The 22,780-nt window shown below is 41.7% G+C and overlaps 1 protein-coding gene and 1 long non-coding RNA gene across 9 annotated transcripts in view; one reads left to right on the forward strand and one right to left on the reverse strand.

The window, feature by feature from the left end:
• Positions 1 to 22,780, forward strand: part of LOC111097748 — a 101,904-nt gene that overhangs the window by 70,178 nt on the left and 8,946 nt on the right. The gene's annotated exons all lie outside the window — the stretch shown is intronic.
• Positions 1 to 22,780, reverse strand: part of FSHR (follicle stimulating hormone receptor) — a 172,949-nt gene that overhangs the window by 7,998 nt on the left and 142,171 nt on the right. For all 7 annotated transcript variants that reach the window (XM_038551244.1, XM_038551247.1, XM_038551243.1 and 4 more), the window contains 5 exons: positions 21,558 to 21,629; positions 20,295 to 20,372; positions 15,227 to 15,295; positions 15,041 to 15,115; positions 3,005 to 3,190 (listed from right to left, as the gene is read on the reverse strand). In XM_038551244.1, the coding sequence (XP_038407172.1) occupies positions 3,005 to 3,190; positions 15,041 to 15,115; positions 15,227 to 15,295; positions 20,295 to 20,372; positions 21,558 to 21,629 (480 nt within the window). The remainder of the gene's footprint in view (positions 1 to 3,004; positions 3,191 to 15,040; positions 15,116 to 15,226; positions 15,296 to 20,294; positions 20,373 to 21,557; positions 21,630 to 22,780) is intronic.

Genomic DNA, 22,780 nt, shown 5'->3' on the forward strand with positions numbered 1-22,780 from the left:
GGGTCTCTCTTTCTCTTTTTTAATCCTGGTGATGCCAAAGACAGGAAAGGATTTAATCCTGGATAATGTGTCATCTTTCATTTTAGGGACTGGTTGGGCTTCTCATATCACTCACAGGTTGCATTAAAGGAGCAAAACAATAGTGTATATGTAATTGAAAAAGCCAGAAAAATCTTTTGGTTTTTGTCCGAGATCTTACCAGAAAAGAGATGGGCCCAGGGAGGACAGGACAATCACTGTGGTCCTTCATCTAACTTGTGACTCCTGAACCCTGTCATTGGATTAGTAGCAGCCCAATTGAAAGAATAGAAAGTAAGTAATCTGGTGCCTACAGATGACAATTCCGTTCAGTAAACTAGATCTGACTTAATCATCTAGAGACCGCTTCACTTCCTGGGGCTTAGTTGGCTTCTGTGAAGATTCTTAATGTTGATAATGCTGCTAACATATTTTTTTTTTTTTTTGCTGCTAACATATTTTAAATATTGATGCTTCCCTTTCCTGAAACAGAAATGACCCAACCACATGAATATAGAAGAGGTAAACAATGTGTGTCTCTTAGAAAAGGATAGAAACAAAAATAGAAGTGAGGGACAGTAGTCTTGCTTCTGCAATACTTTAGCAAATAATAAGCATCATAAAGAGTTGGGAATTCTTGAACCCAGATAAACCAATGAACAGATTCTTAGGATGTGTGTAGTAGAATGGCCCAGAGGCTGGGCTTTGAAAATGAAGCAGAAGGTTTGGATCTAAGTTTGGTTGGTGTTGGTCAAGTTATTACTGTCTCTGAGCCTCTCTTTTTGCTTCTGTGAGAAGGGAATAAAAATACTATTGCCTTTGTGAGAATTATATGAGATAAAGTTGGGAAATATCATGGAGCCAGGCAGTGAGAATTCAGTGAATATGAGTAATACCAAGAAGATGACAGTGGTTACTTACTGAGTTTATGTTGGGGTCCAGACCCTGAGTGGGTACTTAGATGTATATGCCACAGTGCACCAATTTAAAATCTAGTTGTGAAGGAAAGGCCTAAATAAAACTAGCATCACAAAATGAGCAAAATAACATTACAAGTTGAGGGTAGAACTCTCACAAAGAGCTATATGGTTCAAGGACAAATAAGGTGTGTTAATAAGGTCATTTGGTGAAAGTCCAGGAGGGCTGTTGACCAAAACCTCACAGTCACAAGGACCTAACATTTACATCTTGGGCATTGTTGCCAAATGAGGATTGGAAGAACAATTGCATCATACAACTTTAAACCTGAATCTCATTACTAAACCACATCTACTAGGGTATATAATGAAATGACATCGTTAAAAAAATCTTGTAGTTATCTCACGAATATCATAACTATTTTGTGTTTGTGAGTTTGTTAAATATAAAAACTCAATGCTCACTGCAATTTTTGTTACTCTGTTTTGGCATCTCTTCCTAGGAAAGGGGTAGACCTCTCCTTTGCTGTACCAGACAGGCCCTGATGGTAAATTACAATAGGGACCTAGCAAGGATGAGAGCCAGGTGGTTTGGGGGCAATCAAGGAAGGCTTTAAGTCATGGGACAATGTTAGACACACCTGGAAATTTCTGGTTAGGAGGAACTCTGATGCTGCCTCTATGTTACCAGGGGGGTGGCAAGACCAGAGGAATCTGAGCAATGCAGGTAGGTAACATATTCCTGTAGTGTGTTAGCACTGGGCCAGGCAGCATATAACATGCAGTTCTTACAATGATCTTGACAACCTCGGAGATTGGTCCTGAAGGGCATTGAGTTCCAGGGTTTTCTTTGGTAAATTGGTATCTTTCTTGCCCTGGCTGGAATAACTTGTCTGGAATATAAAAGAGGCAAACCTTGCTCCCCAGCCTAAGCCCTTCCACCTTGTAATCATCAGGAAGAAATTCCTGGGCCCTTGAGCTAATGTGTGAGAAGTGTCCGATTCTGGATTCTCACTGATACATGGTATTTCTGAAAAGTAGCCCCTTGTCTGCAAATCTTTGGAATGGGTGTGAGTGTGGGCTTCTAGTTACTTTGAAAACATTTTAGGTATATACTGTTCTTTGTTTTGTTTTTATCTTGCTTTTGAGCAGGGGCTAAGTCTACATGGGCGGGTGAATGTGTGTGAAGGTCGTTCAATAGAGGAGACTGTAACATACAGTGAAATGACACAGGGAAGCTCTATTAGTGCTGTGGTGCTATACAAGAGTGTGGCAAGGCATCATCTGAGTGTGAGTGCGTGGTATGGACTGTGTTAGTGAGCTCAGGGGAGGGTGCAGGCTTTGAGAACTCCTCCTACCCGGTGCATTCTACATGCCTTGGATCCTTTAAATGTCTGAAACATTTATATGCAATCTCCAAAAGAGTCCCTCTCCACTTTCTCTCCAGATCCTCTCTGATTACATCATCTTTTTTTTACCAGTTGCCTCCTGGGTTTTGTCTCTGTCTGGATTACCCTCTTTTCTGGGCTTCTTCAAATTTGACCAGCCTTGAAAGCCAAAGTGAACAGATGTCCCAATCTGAGTCCTCCCTGTGAGGTGCTAAGATCCAAAGATGGATTAAGGAGTCTTGGAGGGGTTGGGATGTATTGTGTATGTGCGCATCAGTGTCTGGTAGGGCATTTATGCTTCTCTCCTCCAAAGTTGACTTGTATGGTCCCTGGAACATGTATAGGTGGCAGAGTGTGGGACTTGAAAAATAAATCCATAAGAAAAAAGGGAAAAATACTCATTAAGTATCAGCTATGAGTCAGGCACTATACTTGGTGTTTTTCATGTTGCCTCATTTAATATTTGAAAGATTATCTACCATTGTGGGTAGCCCTCTGCTGTGAGCCCATTTCAGGAAAATTGGAAACCCTTCACAATACTGAAGTTTCGATTTAGAATATGCCTACAGGCTTTTATCAGGGAGGTCTCTGTAAGTGGATTCACTTCATGCCACAGATAAATAGAAGTTGCGCACCAAAATGCCAAAGTGGGGCTCAAGGGATGGACATAGGAAGACTCACATTTGCCGTCTCCAGTTTGCAAAGGCGCAGCAATGGCTAGGGTAGGTGAGGCTGGCCTCCATGAGGGCGACAAACTTCTCCAGACTGGGAAGCTTTTTCAAGTTGTATGTTGACCTGGCCCGGAACTTCTTGAGATTTTCTAAGCCATAGCTAGGCAGGGAATGGATCCTGGTTCTTGAAATGTCTCTAGAAGTATAAAATGTAAATATAACTTGATTATTATGGACCTAAAATTTTCTGCTTGATTAGCAGGCAAAATGGCAGACACAGTAGTGATATTCTTACATGGGTGAGGAGGGAGATACCAGTTGATCCAACATACCTCAGCCAGATCAATATGTAGCTACGAGGACATTTGGTTTCCTGGAGGCCTGGCCTTTGTGTTTGCATAGGAGGATGTAGATAACAGGCCTCTCAAGATACCTGGATATACTCTCATCCTGCCTGACCTGGGGCTTAACTTTAGCCATCTCTCCTTCTATAGTCTGTCTTGAAATAGGTATCCACTAATTTACATAGGCTCAAGAGATTAAAGCCATTTCCTCCCCACCATAAAGTCAGCTATAAAAATATTTGTGATGAGCTGGTGTAGAACCTGTGGCCAAATTTTAGAAAAGTAAGAAGGAAAAGCACCATAAGGGGAAGAAGAATCTGGTAGGCAGTAGAGGCACCCTCGGTACAAAGTCAAAGTGGTGATAGAGAGTGGTGGTAATGACAGCCAGACTAGCCCATGTATGTACCCTGCTCCCCTACCTATTAGATTTGTGACCTTGGTAAAGTACTGTCATTTCTCCGTGTCTATTTCCTCAGCCATAAAATAGGAATGGTAATAATCGTAGCTACCCCAGAGGGCTGTTGGGACAACTAAATGATTTAAAAGTACACAAGAAACTTCCTGGCCAATGGACAGCACTTAATGACTGGCAGCAATTCTCAGTAAACTTCTCTGTCTCTCGTACATAGTTATTCTTGCTTTGTAGGAGTCTCTGACTGAGCAAAGCAGAGGGGATCTACATGAAGGGCCCCCCCAAAATGGACAATTTAATCAGGTCCATATCCGTGGAGGGCTCTGAAGTCCTATTCTTTCTGGCAACTGCACCAGTGACATTGGGTACTTTCTGGCAGCATGATTGGCAGCTGTAACTCCCAAAACAACCAAGACTAGCCAGTGGGAGGAAGGAGCTTTAAATGGTACCAGCTTAGACCTGTTGGGGCCAGCAGGTTAGTGAAGGAGTGCTTCTGATGGGGTGGTGGTAGCAAGTGATGACCAGGTTGGGCTCATCTCAGGACACTTGGATATACATGGCAAAGGAGAATCTTTTAATGTCTGCATTTCCTATAAGTCAAAGCATTGGGTACTTAGAGCAATGAAACTTGGGTGTATGAAAATATTTTTGCTGTGCCATATGTTCTCACAGTCTGGTGAAAATTACATTCTCCAAACCTTGTTGTCATTGCATCATTCATTTGCTTTCTCAAAAATCCTTAATACTTCCTGTTGTCCAATGAAACCCACCCCTATCGCTTCTCGGCCTTTTGGCTAAGATCAAGTGAAACTCACCCCTAACTGCTTCTCTATTTGTCACCTCCATTTCCCAATTAAACATAAGATAATGACACCAGTACCTGCTACTGACAGCTATTTTCTCATAATCCAATCTGATTTCTTCCCAACCCCTAGAGAAATACTCACCAAGGTCCTATCTTCATTCTAAGCTTCTCGATTTCTCAGTTATGTTTACATGTAAAACATTCATTCTTCCTTGAGACTTTTTCATGGCATCACATTCTATTTAATTTTTTCTGACATCTTCTTTGACCTGTATTTTGTTATCCTTTCTCCTCTATCTTTCCTTTAAATATTGGAGTTTCTCCAACCTTAAGTCACTTCTGACTGTATATAACTTTCTCAGGTGATCTTACCCACGTCCTTGGTTTCAGATACCAGAGATAGGCTGATGGTTTCTGAATATATATCCCAGCTCAGATCCTACTTCTGCACCCCAGGCCCAGATAATCAGTTGTCCATCAGACCCCACTATTTTGATGACTGTCAGGTATTAAAACTGAATTTACTACCTTCTATGTAGGTATGTTCCTCCTTTTGTTTTGCCCATGTCAGCAAATGACTCCTCCATTTCCCCCTGTTGTTCAAGATGGAAATTGGAAGAAGTCCTTCATTCCTCCCTCTGCCTCAGTTGGACATTGGGTTTTTTGTCTTCTTAGGCCTGACTTTACATCTGTTTCAAATCAAATTACACTTCCACCGCTTTAGTTTAAGTCACCTAGACAAAGTCAGTATTCTCATAACTATTCTTGTGACCATGGCATTCCTCAGGGTTCTCCAGGGAAATAGAACCAATAGGATATAAAGAGATAGATTTATTATGAGAATTGCCTCATGGGATTATGGAGACTGAGAAATTCTGTGACATGCCATCTGTAAGCTGGAGAATTCAGAAAGCTGTGGTATAATTGAGTCCAAGTCCAAAGGCCTATGAACAGGGAGGCCACTGGTCTAAGTCCCAGTGTGGAAAGCCTCAAGAACCAGGAACTCCAATATCTGATGGCCAGAGAAGATAGATTTTCCAGCTTCAGATGAAAGCAAGTAAATGTGTATTTTCTCTGCCTTTTTGTTTTTGGGCCCTCAACTGATTGAATGATGCCCACCCACATTGGGGAATGAGATCTTCCTTTACTTAGTCTACTGATTCAAATGCTAATCTCTTCTGGGAACAGTCTCATAGGTAGACCCAGAAATGTTTGGGTACCTTGCTGTCTGGGCATCCCACAGCCCAGTCAAGTTGACAAATAAAAATAACCATCACAGCCATCTCTCTCTCTCCTTCTCTCTCCAATGTAATTTTTACACTGCAGATTGGCATTTTTACAAAATTATAACCCAATCAAATTGTGGCTTCCTGCTTAAAACTCTTCAATGATTGCACTGGATGTGCTGTGTGGATCATTTGTCCGGTTTCTCTAACATCCAATCTGTGCCCTTCTCTATGCTCTGCACTGCAGGAGGGGTGGCCTCCACAGTTTCCATTTCCTAGATACCACCTTGTCAGTCAGCTTTCAGTTGGGTTCAGCAAATGAAACTGGTGGGAGACTGGAGGGTAAGAGGAGGAGTAAAAGTTAAGGTATTTCTCATCTGTCCTCCACAGTTTATCTAATGACTCCAACTGTCACTAGATCTGCTGAGGATCCAGCTTCTACTCAATTGGTCCTCAAGTCCTAGATTTAGGACTCGGTTGGTTACCTACCAATGCTAATCCCTGGACTGCTTATCCTCTGCTTGATATTTGCACAAATTTACATTTGAGAGGTAGTGGAGGTGATGGTTACCTTTATGTAATACCTATATATATTTCACTTAATCCTTTCCTTGTTAGTTCCAACAAATTTGGTAAACTTGGCATCTGTCATTCAAATACTTCTGTGTGCTTACTGATTTTTCTTTTTAAGCATTTTATTTATTTATTCATGAGAGACACAGAGAGAGAGGCAGAGACACAGGCAGAGGGAGAAGCAAGCTCCATGCAGGGATCCCGACTCTGGACTCGATCCTGGGTCTCCAGGATCACACCCTGGGCTGAAGGCGGCGCTAAACTGCTGAGCCACCCGGGCTGCCCTGCTTACTTATTTTTTGCTTGCTTATTCTATCACTACTGAGAGAAGTGCATTAAAATCTCCAACTATGTTTTTGGACTTGTATACTACTACTTTTAGTTTTGTCAGTTTTGTTATACATATTCATATATATGAAAAATTCTAGGTACATACAAATTGAGCAGTTTAAAATTTTCCTGGTGACTTGTATTATATCTAGTAATATTTGTCTCCTAACGCTTTGGATGCTGCTTCTTCACAGGTTTCCTCCCTGACCACCAACTGTTGGAGTATCTGTGAGCTCAGGGCCTAGACTTCTTTCCTCTGTTTTCACTTAATCTGTAGGTTTGTTCATCTAGTCTTACAGCTTAAACACCATTTTCTGTTGATGGATCACTTATATTTATCCCTAGACTATCCTTCTCTCCCAAACTGCAGGCTCTTAAATTCAGCTGCCTCCTTAAAATCTCTATTTAGATGTCTAATGGGAAGGCCAAACTTTGGATATTAAAAATCAGACACCTGATTGTCCCCCTAAACCTGCTCCACTTGGCACTTTTCCAGTTGTTAATGTAGAAAACTTGAAAGGCATGTCTGGCCCCTCTCATACTTCGTATGCAAACCCTCAGCAGAATATCTTGTCTTTATTTTCCACATATGTCTGGAACTTAAGTTCTCACAACATTCATTGCTATCACCATGGGGTAAAAGGTCTGGTGTTCCAAGGTGTCTTTTCTAGTTATTTCCTAAGCATTACAATTTTCAGAGCTGGGGTTCCTGGAAATAAGAGTCTGATCCAAGAGCCTTTGTCCCTGTGCTAAGTCTTCATTCTCCACTGCTCAATGATCCAGCTGTCGTGGCCTGTTCTCCACTTACACTTCCCATTGTTCCAGAGCTTCTCAACATTCTTTTCTGCCCTAGAAAATCTCTTCTAATTTCTGTCTTCACACAATTGCTACACTGACCGTTTCTGCTACTGACACTCACTCTGGTCTCTGTGTGCCAATTTCTTGTTTCAACTGGCTTTTCTCCCCCCAACCCCCTCACATGTGAAAGGAAGCAGACTACTCATTTTGTCTAAAACAGTTCAAGGCTCCATCTGAGGAATGAGATGAAGGCATAAAAAAAGTCCTTCAGGAACAATTTAAGCCAGGGCAATCATTACCTGCCATGAACATTTTTCATATTTTTAAAAGCAAGCAATATAAAACAGAGGACTATTTTTTCTAGTTACATTCCCCCCTTGAGTTCAGAATATAAAAAATTCACATTAAATTAAGATTTCTAAAAATAAACAAATTTTTATATCCCATGCTGTGCTCTCTTCTTATCTCAGAGACTGTGGTAGATTAAAGATGACTGCGAATTCTTTACACTCTTCCCATCCAGGGTCTACTTGCCTTCCCTTGAATTCAGGCTGCACTGTGATGTCTTTGGACTATAATAGAGTATGATGAAAGTGTTGCTTTACCAGCTCTGGACCTTGACTTTAAGAGCTCTGACAGCTTCTATATTGGTCTCACAGAGCCCTAAGCTGCCATGAAAGAACTCTGAATGCCCTGAGACAGCCATGCTGGGAAAAGTCTGAGCTGTGTGTAGGGGTCCCAGGGGATGAGACGATCTATGTGTGCGTGTGCATGTGTGTGTGTGTGTGTGTGTGTGTGTGTGTGTGTGTAGGAAGGGAGGGAGAGAGACAGAAATGAGCACAAATACACAGGGCATGTGAGTGAAGGGGACCACTTGGACATAGATCTCCAGTCACCTGAGCTGACATCATATGGATCAGTGACAAGCCACCCACATTTCTGAAACAAGATTATGAACAAAATGGAATGGTTGTTTTGAGCCACTAAGTTTTAGGACAGTTTTTATGCCATAATAGAGATCCCAGACTCCCACTGAAGTCTCTGTGATTCTATCCATCATTTTTTCCTTGACTGCCATTAAGTGTGCAATTGCATAATATATTCTGTATATTTTATGCCTTTCTCACCACTTACTTTGTTTTACATACTAGCTCTTGGTATTTGCATTTTATTTTCTCTTTGATGGAAGAGGGCTCCTTGCATTCTCAGCAGTGCCTTTCAGGTAGTAAGCACCCAGAAAATTGTTGCTTTGTTTGGAGAGACTCTGGGGGGTGATACTAAACAAGGATGAGAAAGGAAAAGCTAGGTCACTCTGGCCAACTGTGATGTCCCCTGACTTCTGGCTGTTTCATAGAATCTCCCACCTTGTGCTATCTCTTCCATTGTTTTGTATTGCTTGACTCTTCATGTATGTTTATTTTGTCTGCTCAGATTTCAGATGCTCTGAGAGCTGGGATTATTTAAGATACTTTTGGTATTACACATTGTATCTAGCACAGAGCTGGGCTCAGGAAATCTATTTTGTAGATAGTGGCCTGTGGAGCAGAGATGCCTCATTACTAGAATCCTAGTAGGAATGAGAGGCTAGAGCAAGTCTTACTGGAGAGCCATGCTAAAGGGAGAAGCATGCAAAGCAGACTGAGAGAGGAACTCTGGTTTTCAAGGTTGTTCAGCAAAACAGTGCTTCTGCAGCAGGCTATTACATGTGACTGAGAGTATCAAAGGCACCAAGGGAGGGAGCAACCTTGTGCTAAGTTTACAAGGAGATGGACACGTATGATAGAAGCAGCGGAGTAATATGTTGGGTGGATTGACCTGAATGCCTGGGGGTTAGATTGGGAAGGCTGCCTGGGAAGCTTTGGTGCCTTTCCTCCTGCTATTGTTGCGGAGCTAGCTTGTAGTGCAGATTCCTCCTTCTACAGCTACAAAATACATGAGCTGTTGTCATTAGCTAGAACTAGGTGGCTTCGCAGCTGTGAGGCTAAGGCATCTTGTCAGAGTCCTGGGATCCAGATCTTCTGTTGGTGGATGTTGAAAGGAGGGAGTGGTTGGTGGGAGAGAAATGTAGAGTCACTCACAGTTCAGTAAAGCCAGTCTTCAGCAAAGTGGTTCCTGGGTGACAGGTAAGCAAAAGTCTTTATTAGAAGGGTTTACTTAGAGCTTGCTGGATACTTGCTGGAGTGAGTAAACCTGGGACCTGTCAACACTTCCAAGTTTGGGACTGTCAGAAAAATGTTTCTTTGGTACCTCAATGGATTAAGAAAAAGCCAGAGAAATTTCTATCAGCAGGGACAAAGATAAGTGGATAGTGTTGAGTGTGGTTTGAGCCTTTACAAATATTCCCACTTTTGCTGTCTGTTCCCCTAAAATTCTCTGTCTCTACCTTTTTTCACTGGCTATGATCTTTCTGCATGGACTGGAAACCTAATGTTTGATTTCAATTTCTTCATAAAAGCACTTTTTCTACTTAGGATGCAAATACATGGGAAGGAGGGATTGAAGTGTGGAGGTAACAAAGTAAGTCTTGAGAACCTTGAGCCTGGCACATAGTAGGTGCCTATAAATCCTTGTTAAGTGCATTGGAAGGAGAAAGGATTGAAAGTAGGAAGGGAATGAAGTGACTATTGCAGGAAGTCAGGCATAAGCACTCTTTTCCCCACATACTGTCACTTCATCTGTTAAAGTCACTGTATCACATGACAAAGATTTATTGGGCATCTACTCTGTTATTATAGCCGCCCCAGGAAAATTTCTGCAGAGCATGTTGTTCTGGGCAGTAACATTTGTCCCTTGACCAGAATGATACTTGAGGGCAGGCACTGTTTACTTTTAAATCTCTCCATCCCTTACACCTAGCATAGTACCAGATACATAGTAGGTGCTCAATCGACATCTACTAAATGTAGGACATGTACGACCCAATATGCTCAGTGGATAGCTGAGAAGGTTTATTATTGATGTGGTTCTGGGGCTGGTGGGCTGGACAAGTGGGGAGGGCTAGTTGTGAGCTGGTGTTTTTAATCCTTCTCTTTCAGGCTGGTCTAATAACTTTCTTTTTTTAAAGATGTCACTTTGGTTAACATTTCAGCACATGCTATATTTGGCAGTAACTGGTTTTGAGAATTTAAGTCCTGAAAATACTAACAGGAGACATACCGGGATGATGGCTGGCACTAAAGAGATTTGGTAATCCTAAATTGTTTCAACATTGTTAGGGTTCCTGGTTTTGAGACACAAAGCAAAAAGGAGACAGCTGTCAGTAATAAGGCACAGAGTCAGGAGAGGCAGGAGTTAAATTGCACTCTGTGCCCCATTTAATAAAGTATGTTATAGCCAGTGCCACAAATTTGATTTGAACAATTTCTATTTTTCCAGCAAAGATGTTATTACAGGTCAATCATTTCCATAAGTGAGAGCACATTTCTGGTGTATAGTACACTGACAGATGGCTAGAAGACCTCTCTTTCATGATCCCAGGCGGAATAAAAAGGCAATTTACTATCTATAGGACTGTGGGTACACTGGTAATGGAAGAGAATCATTCTTATACAAATAACTCCGTGTTTGAATCTGAACTATCAAATGAATCTGAGCTATAGCCAAATCAATTTGATAAACCATCAGAATATGATTGTACTGGCTCCAGCCTGCAAAGGCAATGCATTAAATTTTCCCCACAGGAAACAGTTACCCAAGGAAACAGCAATTGCTTGATTGCTTAAAACACACACACACACACACACACACACACACACACACACGCCACAAAACTTGAGTGAATTCAGAATATAAGGTGAAAACTTAAGATGGCCACTGATGTTCAAGGCCGACTCCTGAGGGGGAAATGGATATGCTAGGCTTCTCCTCTGAAACTTAGTGGAGTGTGTGTATGTGTGTGTGCACGCGTGCACATGCCCCTGGCTTTGTCCACATCTATTTCTCTTTGTAGTGGAACATCTCACTCTTGTACCCTCAGGTGTTCAGTGATTCCCTGTTTTTCACTCAACTAAAAATTTTTGCCTTAAGTAAAGGAGTTATTGGTTTGGGTTCCCTTCCTTTAACTCTCTTGGAATCCTTTGCATGCATCTCCTGGGGACAAAGGACTGAATCTGTTGGGAAAGCAGGTTCACCATAGTCAGCTTGTGAGGAGATATCCTGGAGACAGGGTGAAGCTTCCCGATTCCCAGCACTGGCTTCTGGAGCAGTAACATCAGCTTTACCTGGCAAGTTATTAGAGATGCAGGTTCTCAGGCTCACTCTTGACCTGGTGAATCAAACTCTGGGGGTGGGGATCTGCATTCCAGGGTTTTATAAGCATGCCTAGTGATTATGATGCATGATCAAATTTAGAACCACTCACAGCTGAGCTGCTTATGGCTGAGCTCTACTCTGGAATTGTCTTCACCTGATGTATCCAAGATTTGCCTCCTCCCCAGGGAGGAGCTTGCAGCTCATGATTATTGATGAAGAAGACTGGCCTCTTGCCTTTACTTAATTTGGTAAAACTTTGAAGGGCCATCGTAATTTCACAGCTCCCATGGAATTAGCTGAGGCTTCTGTTACTTTTTTTTTTCTTTTGAGGCTTCTGTTTCAAATCCATTGCAGTTTGACTTCCCTCTTAGTCTGATGGTATTCACAGCAAGTACTTCCCACATACTCCACTAGCACTCCCCAGTAAGCCTCCTGCATGCAAACATCCATATCACAGTCTTATTTGGGGGAATGGAACCCTGACTCAAGGCACCATCAAAGCCCTTGCCTGAGCAGCTAGCTACTGTGCACTAAGTGGTTTGCCCAATTTGTACTCCTCCTACTCATTAACCTGTAGCATCTGGGGTGGGCTAGTTCTCTGCACACACCAAAACCAGCAGCTCTCAGGTCAGTATTTGGCTGGGGTTGGCACCTCAAGTTGTAGAAGTAAGAAATGGAATAGACCATAGAATCCACGTTCAGCAAGCAGAGACTTGTAAAGACATCTGCATACTAACCTGAAAGCCCCAGAAAGGGAGGTTTGTTGTTAAGGTGATCCATCCTCTTGCCCCTAAAGGGAGGGGAAGAAGGCTAGCACATATTTTAAAAGTTATAGGCTAAGCTTTTGGCTAAGATCATGCACATACATGTATCCTCATGCATTGGGCTGAAAAGACGTGGGCAAGTATTATCACTCTCTACCCTTTTAAGTCATGGCAAGTGCTTCATGATTCCTTTAGTTTTTCTGTAAATGTTATTCACTTCATTCTGGCCAGATATGTTGCTGTGGTAAAAGGTTTGAAAAATGCACCTGTTACTTGAGGACTGCTTGAGGAGCTGCTTGTGAAGGTGACATCCGTCTTCCTGCTGGCATTTGTGGCAGGACTGGCTGGGGGATTCATGTCCAAGTTCTCCATTAGACACTCAGATGAGACACATGGTGCAGTGCCGCAGCCTGGGGCCTGCTTTTGCACCTGTAGGAGATCTTCTTCTGTGCTCTGTGTACTTATTTACTGGTGTTCTGGGAGTCTGGTGCTCACAATTATTTTCCCTTTCTGTTTGAGTTCACAGCCAATTGTATAAGTTCTTGACATTTGATTAGACATATTTATGTGCTTTAGACAACATGATGTGGTGGGAATACATGGAACATAAGGCAGAAGACCTAGTTTCTGGTCCGGACTTTGCCACTTACAGTTCCAGTCTGATGTTCAGCAGGTCATTTTAAATTTCTAGCTCTGGTTTCCTGGATAAGGAGCTAGACTCATCAGATGCAGTCTAATTCAAATGTTCCTTGTATCAGGGTGATTAAGGTGCTATGATTTAATAGTACATCTGGCACAGGTAATATATGAAAACACATCCCATCATAGGAACATTCAAAATCCTTAGGACTTTCAGGTAAAGGAAATTGATAAACTGCTATTGTGGTGGTCAAAGACATACATCAACAGCACTGTCTCTGTTTTTTCCCCCAATACTTGAAGATGAGGAAACATTAAGCATTATACATTCTATTATGCCTGAGAACTACTTGGCACTTCATAACACACATCATGACTTACTATTTTAAGGTTTATATTTAATTATTGTCTGACCCTCTTAGGAGAATATAAGCTTCCTGTGAGGAGACCAAGGCTTAGAGAGGCAAAGGAATGGTTTAAAACCAAGATAGTCTGCTCTGGCCTCTCTACTTTGATCACGCTGACATTTCCTTCTCTTGCATGTATTGGCCATCTCAAGGAAGGTATGCTAAAATAACCACTGAACTTTTCAAAGAGGCAAAATCCTACATATGGGTCAAATACATACTCTATCTTCAATAATAACCATTTGTGGAGTTTCTCATCTACTGGACACGGTCTTGTTCTAGAGATACATTAGGTTTCAGCCTGAAGGAGAATACAAACTTTTGGGTGAAAAGGAGAAAGTGATGTTGACAGATGGGAGAGGAGAGAAGTAACCACATTTGGGAGCCTATGTTGACTACCAAATAGGACGTGCAGGCTAGTGGCTCTCAAATGCCTAAACTGACGTTGGGCAGGCCATAGAAAGATCATTTAGTAAAACTTCAGATTTTTTTTCATATGTTTATTTCATTGCTCACTATTTCTTTTTGCATCTGACGTCTTACTTTTTGGTTCCTTCCTTCCTGCAGTACATTCATCAGTAGATGGGGAGTACATCTTGTTGAGAGCCCAGGAAAACACATTTTAAAAGAGTCGGAGATTGGGGTCCCTGCCACCAATCTAAAACCTCATGTGATGTTTGAAGTTTGCGTTACATGCATGTGTTACCTATTCAGAGAAGAAAAAAAATTAATTTAGAAAGGCTGCAGAGTTCAAGGGAAGAAGAATTCACTGTTGGCTGTTGCCACACAGGGAAGAGGTGGCAGCAGGAATGACCCTAGTGGAAGGGCAGGGGCCCATGAAAAGAGAGTCTCTATCTCTTAGAGGGAGAGATAGAGATGAGGAAGCAGCACCAGGAGAAGAGGTGGTGCTGTGGGGCACCGCATGGAGCCCAAAAGATCTGGATTGAGGCAAAAGGGATCCAAAAATAGTTGTGTGTGTATATCTTTCAGAGGAAGAAACTCCTGGACATTGAAGATGAGGAAGGAGAACTATGCTTTCCCTTCCAGGGAAGAAATGTATAGTGGCTAAGAGCTTGTGCTCTGAGTCAGACTAATCTAGTGTTAAGTGTAGGCTTCAAAATTCGCATGACTTTGGGTGAGTTAGTTAACCCCTCCCATGAAAGTCAGTTTTTCCTTCTCTAAAATGGGAACAATAGCTCCTACCACAGAGGTTTTATAAGGATTACATTTGAAAGTGCATCTTAAGCTTTTAAAACACTGTCTGGGGCTTGATAAGTGCTCATCAAACATTAGTTGCTGTTATTATTGCTGTTATATTATTGTAAGTCAGAGTGTAGATGAGCCCAAAATTGTCCCTCTAAGTCTTTGTAGATGACACAAATAAAAATTGACCTTAATTGTCAGCCCTATATGGGAAGCTTCTCTGAATTGGAGAAAGTTGACTTCTAGCTTGTACATGTTAATCTCCAGCACATGGAAACAGGGGAAGCTACTTACAGAATGACTGGTCCAGAGGCTCCGTGGAAAACATCATTAGGCAATTCTTCCAAATTATTGTTATCACTTAGATTCCTGGGGATGGAGTTGAAGAGAGAAGAAGGGAAACACAAAGCCACATAGATGTTACTGTTGTAAGAGCCATTTCCCTCTAAATGGCCTGGAAGAAGAGACAGGGCTACTTACAGCTCATCTAGTTGGGTTCCGTTGAATGCGCAGTTGTGTATTTCTTGAATGCCATTCTTATTCAGCCATCTGAAATAAAAGGCCCATTAAAAAACCAATAATGTCAGATGCAAACAATACAGGGGTTTCATAATTGGAAGCACTGGGGCAAGGTCAGACATTGCAGGTTATTGGCATAAATAAAATGCCACCCGTAAGGCTCAGGGACAGGAGTGGGAGGGAGACTGATTTATCACTGTATAACCTCATGTGATGTTTGAAGTTTGCGTTACATGCATGTGTTACCTATTCAGAGAAGAAAAAAAAATTAATTTAGAAAAGACCTGCTTAGACCTAGCACCTGGCTCCTGTAAGGTCTTCGCACACATCATTAGTGTGCAGAGATGGTGCCATGGGGGGTGGGGGTGGGTTAAGACAAAGATCTTTCCCATCCTGAAAGACTGAAATCATACAATTATTGGACAAGTGTTTATAAGACAAAGGACATTCTGTATCCCCTTTCTGTAAGGCCTTAAGCCTCTCACCCATGCTTACCCATAGCAGCAGGCCTGACTGTCATCAAAAAGTGATCTAATTAAGCTGTCAGACAACCTGAACATCTCCTGTGACCCGCAGGGACCTGGTTATTGGAGGTTTGTGGAGGTGGCTCTGGGTTAAGCCAGAAAGGAAGAGAAATCAATTACAAAGACTCTGGGCTGTGGCAGGGCGCAGTAGTGTGAGTGGGAACAGGAGGGGGCTCTGTGGCTGATGGGGGCTGGATGTGGAACAGTCAGCCTGATTGTGCAAAAGACAGTGAACAGGTTTGCCTGGGTAGGGGAGCCCAAGGACACCTTGGGCCGACAGCTCTGCACTGCTGTGCTCCTGGGTGGATCTGAAAACAAAAATGAAATCCAAGGTCGGGAGAGCTTAGCCTGAAGAGCCTTTGACCACCTGCTCTTGATTTGCTGTCAGGTTCTTTTCCCTGTCAGGCTCAGTGGGTTTACAAATAACAGTGTTTGAAAAGCTGACCCAGAGAGTCTCCTGCACATTCAGGACTCTATTTCCCAGCTTGCAATGGGTAGCTAGAAACACAATCACAGGATGCCAACCGTATGTTTTTTTTCTTCTTCCTGAGAACCTGTTTACATAAAGCAATCCAGACAGGGACAAGGTAAATCTTTTTAAAACATTAGCAACCAGGTGGTGGGTTCTGATGGCCAGGAAGTGGCCACGCACCCCTGCATCGCACCTGCTTTGCAACTACCTGCTTGGAACCCCGCTGTCTAGCCTGCGGACAGCTTTGTCAGCCTTTGCCTGGTAGTAAGTTGCTGCAACAGCTGCTCCTAACCTGTGGGATGTAGATCCCTGGGATTTTCAATCAAACACAGGGATCAGCAAGCTTTTCCTGTAAAGGGCCAGGTAGGACATCTTAGGTTTTGTGGGCCAAGAGGCAAAATGGAGAAAACTACATGGGTATTTTATATAGGTACTTATAAAACAATGTTGACAAATGTTGTGACCAAACTTAAAAAACAATAATAGAGTACAATTTTTCTCTTTTTTTTGGTAATAGAGGCTTACTGAAAAGAATGGATTTTTTTTCTTTTTTTGGGGGGTAGGATGCCATGTTGCTTAATTTAGGTTCATCGTTAGTGTTCCCTGTCATCAAAATGTTCATTTGTAAAAAACAGTATTAGTTCATAGGCTTGATTTAGCTGACCCTTCATCTAACACAATGGGTATGTAAATCCATGTGGGCTCCACCCATGTTTCTGTAGAGGAGGTAGTTTTCTCTGTGCATATATTGCCTACAAATAGAGGTTACTATGATTAAATATTATACAGGTGAATTTAAAAGAATTACTGTTTTTGGAGTAGTCTTTGTCTCTATGGATTTTTCTCAATCAATAGATGCCATCATATGGTGAGGGCATAGAAGTTTTTGAAGTCAACAATGGATCATTACACAAAAAAATGATGTCCAGAACTCTGGCCCTGGGGTTGATATTAAACTGTGGCACTCAAACCACTGACAAAGAGAAGCTGACATTTATTAAGTATACTCTTAGCCTCTTAAGAGACGTAGCGCTGGTTTTAAAACCTGATGATGACGATGACAATCATGATGATGACAACCACCATGATGATAAGGGCAACCTGGGCAAAGCGTCAGCTAAAGGATCATGGTTTTCTTTAATCTTTAAGTGTTTGTGGCCTCAGAGGAGGCTCAGGAGGCTTTGAAGCAGTATCTGCCCTCAGCCTAAAAAGTGAGGGTACTGGGGGAACCACCCTCTTAAAGCTCACTGGGGCAGGCAAGAAAGATGGAAGCCAATTGAGGAAAGGAGGAAATGCTCATGGAGTGAGCCTCTCCTATGGTTGGGATGTAGTGGGAACTGATACACATGGAAATTAATTTTTTTTTTCTGAATTGAGGAAACTCTTTTGGCCATAGCTAGATGTTTTCCCCATTTAGACTCTGTAGTTGAAGGGCAGGGGTAGGAAAGGGCTCAGAGACCTCAACATGGTGTACTTTTTTATTGCTCATTTTCTTTTGAGTTACTATTCAAGTATCTGATAATCCATTGTTATTGGGCTATTTAAAAAATTGTATGTGTGCATGTATATACATGTAAATGTCTGTATATATATGCTAAGTGTATTTTTAAAACGGGGATTCATGATTTTGAAAAATGTCAGTGCATGGAAAACTTCATCAGTCCTCCGTGCCATCTAGCCATGCTTCTTTTTCTGAGCGTTCTTGGATGTCCCTAGTGGGAGAAAGTGCCCCTGTATCCAGATGTTGCACTCAAACTAAGACCAACTGAAGTCTTAAACTGTGTTAAGTATGGATTTTCCATTTCTATTTTCTATGGATTAAAGGCTGTCTGAGGTCAAGAAAAATAGATTTTGTTCTCACAAAAGTGAATTTATCCTTTAGAGATGTGTCTGAGAAGTCCTGCTCTTAGGAAAGCTCTCGTCTCTGGGAGAGTATGTTCTGAATTCTGGAGAGCCACATTCTGAGCAGGAGTCAGGGAAGGGAAGCCATAATCTACATATTTCTTTTGTCGATCTGGCTTTGTGAGACTCTGTCTTAAGTTCTTATTTCCTCAGGTTCTTTGCCTACACTTGGGGAGAGGTAAGACCTTTTTAGGTCAGGATCCTTGCCTTTTGTCTTATGTTCTGGACAAAAAGAATGTCAAAATAGAAAACTGAGAATATTAGCCCACTCCCACTTGATGATATATTTTTATAAAATATTTTGTTGGGGAATCCCTGGGTGGCTCAGCAGTTTAGTGTCTGCCTTTGGCCCAGGGTGTGATCCTGGAGACCTGGGATCAATTCCCACATCAGGCTCCCTGCATGGGGCCTGCTTATCCCTCTGCCTGTGTCTCTGCCTCTCTCTCTCTCTTTCTCTGTCTTTCATGAATAAATAAATAAAATCTTAAAAAAATATTTTGTTAATACATTTGCCACATGATAACATTGAGTAACTTTGAATCACTATTTTAAAAGCTGTTTAGAGCAAGATTTAAAGAAGCACAGATATCCAGGTATAACCGATGACATTTATCACTAGTCTCTTCCGTCACGTAGCCTGGCAATCCGTTCACGATATTTGTGCTCTAACCCCGCCAGGCTGATGTTACTCAGGTACTCCCTATTTCCCCCAGACTCCTTCTATCACTCCTCCTCCTTTCTTTTAATGTTCGGGGCCTTGATTGTTTCCCTTGCTTGCCCTTTTCCTGACTACATCCTACTGACCTATGAAAGCCCCATCTTAGACCTCCATTCTTGGCTACCTTTCCCTCCTTTAACTCTTCCTTCAACACTCACATCACAGGCCAGTCAGAGTAAATTATTTCTCCTTCACTCTTAGGATAATTGCTTTTATTGTGCGCACTTTTCATTCTGTTTATATTTTAACTCATTTCTTTTGCTTTCCCTTTCTCTCACATTTCCCATGCCCCATTGACTCTTTCCAATACACATGCACATAAATTCTGAATATTATGTGTATTAAGTGGAAGGGTTAGGTATTACTCAGTTAAAATTTTTGTGCTAATACTGTGTACTCTGAATACATGCCTTTGATGTTTAAATTTTTTCCTTCATACTTGCAATTCCTCTGCTGGTCTCTTTGAAACCTTTCCTATTGTTCTTTCTAATTAATTTACATCAAATACTGTGCTTAGCTTTAATCTTCAACATGTCCTCATCTCTACTGTTTCTCCCCCCGACTTCTTTTTCGTACTGCTGGGTAGTCTCTAAATGGTGTGACTGCTTTGGAAAGGGAAATTCTTCTTTGGCTGGAACTTACCTTTTGTACATAATGACATGTTATAAACACACACATTGGTACATATTTAAAGAGTGCAGGAGTTTGTTAAGTGGAAGAATAAAATGCTATCCTTACAGATGCACTGGCAGTTACCAGTTTCCCAAATGCTATCCTGTTTATCTAACTTCCATGGACCCCACAGACACCTGGGTACCCCCAAGCCCTCTATTTCCTGGCCATCTTGGGATATGTGTCAACTGCCACGCAGGCCACCAGCACACAGGATTACAAAATAGTCCATTAATAGCACAGAGTGCATTTAAAAACATTCCCAAAACTCAAGCTTATTAAAAAACGTGATTGTTCCAAGAGAAGGAGAAGTCATCTCACACCCAGCAAGGGGCTGAGTAGGAGCTGTTAGGCATGGATATGAGGGGAATATCTTCTGAATTCAGCCTCCTTCTTGGTCTTTTTCTTTGGGCAACAAAAGCCTTGCCAGGCAATAACTAGCTTTATTGATGCGTGAGTTATTCTGTCCTTCAGAACAGATGTTGCATCACAGGAGACCATCATTCAAAGAGCAATTTTAAATACTTGAATCGCACCACAGAATCATAAATTATTAACATGACTCCATGTTGTGATTCTGAAATGTAAAGATGGGAAATGAGAGAAAAAATACTGAAGCGGAGAGAAATTTAAATGGTGAAATGCCAAAGTTACCCAAACACAAAAGGAGCATCCTGTTATGAGAAAGATGATTAAATGAGAAACCAAATGTTACTCCACTGGAGTTTTTTCTTTACTTACAAAATCATACTTTCAAAACTCAGCCCCATGAAAGAATTTCTTTCAACCGTGTGGATGTTTATATTATCTTGAATGTCTCTAGAAGAAAGTACAGACATATTAGGTATTTATGCCAGCTCCACACATGTGACCTTCCCACATTTAGTTTCCTTGGCACGGTGTGGTCTTTAGCTGAGGCAGCGTTTGAACAGTTATTGTTCTGAAAGATGATGAATTCAAAGTTAGGAAAACAAATGACATATAATTTATCTTCAGTATATCAGTTCCTAAAAATGAAATTGCAGACAATTTCTTACATTCTCTTGTCTCTGAACATTTTATCTAATTTCACCATGTTAAGGTTCTGATAGAGAACCTTATTAATCCTTGCCTGCTCAATATGACAAAGCTGCTAAAGTTGACCTTTCACCTCCACACTGGACTTCATTCACCATATTTGGGGCTTCAGCTTCCTCCCATCTCAATCCCCTTCTCACTGCCGATTTACTCCTGTTCCCCAAGAGTCACAAAAAGTTGTATCATGGATTTTTCTCGTCCGGAATGGAGGGATGGAGAAAGTCTCATTTATTTGGTTGTTCCCTCATCCTCCCATCAAGCTTCCCTGCTGGGTCAGACTTAACAAGTACACTGTAGGTAGAAGTAGTAAACTGACTGGAACAACTTGAGAAATGTTGAGAGCTTCTTTTTCTCTCTGTCGCTCTCTCCCTTTTCTTCCCCCATTTCCTTAGCTCATTATACCCCATTCCCTACTATTTCCTCTTGGGTCTGTTCAGATTCTTAGAATTTCACTATTGGAAGTAAACTTGGCACTACCCATTGCCTTTTCCCCTCCTCTTTGAAAATACAGATGTCTCGAAAAAAAGGCAAATAGATTATCTTGCTAATCTTGCTAACAGTGTGAATTTGTCAGCTGGTTTCTTTATGTCTAGGGTAGTATGAGCATTCAGGAGAGAAGAGGTGAGGGGTAAGACTGGATTGAAAGGAGGTAATTGTAGGGGGAAGTTATGTAAAGCACTTAGTGAAGAAAGGAGAGACCTTGATTTGCTTCAAGCTGGCTCTGTTGATGATGGTCTTATTGAGGAGACTGCTGACTGTCTCCAAAATGAGCTTAGCTAGCCTTCAGGTAAAACATGCTTCCTGTTTGCCCTCCTACCTCTGCTCACTCAAAGAGACATATTTGGAGGATCTAGACTAAACAATGGATATTATAGGCCATTGAGCAAGAGATGTACTGAGTAAGTCAACACTCAAGGAAAAACTTACAGTAGAACCTTTTGAAGAGATTGAATCTTGTGAACAGCTGGCAAGTGCTTAATACCTGTGTTGGATATTAACCTAGAGAGGGAGACAAAATGAGAATGAGGGAAAGATGAACCTGGTGATCTTAACAATTGCTATGGTATAAGCTTTCCAAATTCAAAGTAACAATTTTGAGCTATTAGAAAAACCTTCCAGAAAATCCCATAATACACCTGACTCACGCTTACATTTTCTATTTTAAGCTTGTAACCAAGGTCTAGCAAGGTACTGATGCCTTAGAGAAAAGAAACTTAAACTTTAGGTACAATGCACTCTCTATATGTCTATATCTATATGTAAATGTTAAGATATGTTAACATGACCGAAAAGCAACTTGCAATTAGATAATAAAATGTTCCTAAATCATCCCTTGTTTCCCACCTTCTCATACTCTTTGGAGAATTGCCCCTTCCCCAATGCAACTGATTCTGTTGAGATCAGAGCATGAAGTTCCATGCTTTTGAACCCCAGTTTATACATATAAGCTAATCCAGGTCAATCAGATTATCTCTGGGTTAGAACTGAATCCACTGATGCGATCACCCTTAAGAGATACTTTATAAATTTCTATAGCTGAAATCTATATTGGATCCTTCCCAAAGCCTGCTTCTTTTGCCCTGGGTTCCCCAGGAAGCAGAACCTGAGATGAAGCCTGGCTTGTATTTTTGATAATAAGTTTAGAGAGTTTGTGACATCAGTAATGAAACAGGGTAGAAAGATAATCAGTACAGATAAGTTGTTGAATTGGCCACTGCTACTGGTTACTGGTCCTTAATGCCAAAGACTTGATTTAGGAGACCTTTTTTTTTTAAAAAAAATATTTTTTTTTTGTTTGTTTATTCATGAGAGAGAGGCAGAGACACAGGCAGAGGGAGAAGCAGGCCCCATGCAGGGAGCCTGATGTGGGACTCGATCCCGGGACTCTGGGATCACGCCCCAAGCTGAAAGCAGGTGCCAAACCACTGAGTGACCTAGGGATCCCAATTTAAGAGACTTTCAAAATGGATTTCAGAACTGTTGTCCTGAATGGGGAGAAGGGGAAGCATTTCTTTATGGACGTCTATTTCCTACTGGTCAAATGTGCTCCCATGGCGTTAATTCCCTACTTGTGGCTTGCATGCCCAGTGGGTGAGGAGACCCAGGATAGGAAATGAGAGGTCTACAAGGCCAGGCTAGGTGCTATCCAG

Source organism: Canis lupus, chromosome 10 (assembly GCF_011100685.1).
Source record: "Canis lupus familiaris isolate Mischka breed German Shepherd chromosome 10, alternate assembly UU_Cfam_GSD_1.0, whole genome shotgun sequence".
NCBI classification, from domain to species: domain Eukaryota; kingdom Metazoa; phylum Chordata; class Mammalia; order Carnivora; family Canidae; genus Canis; species Canis lupus.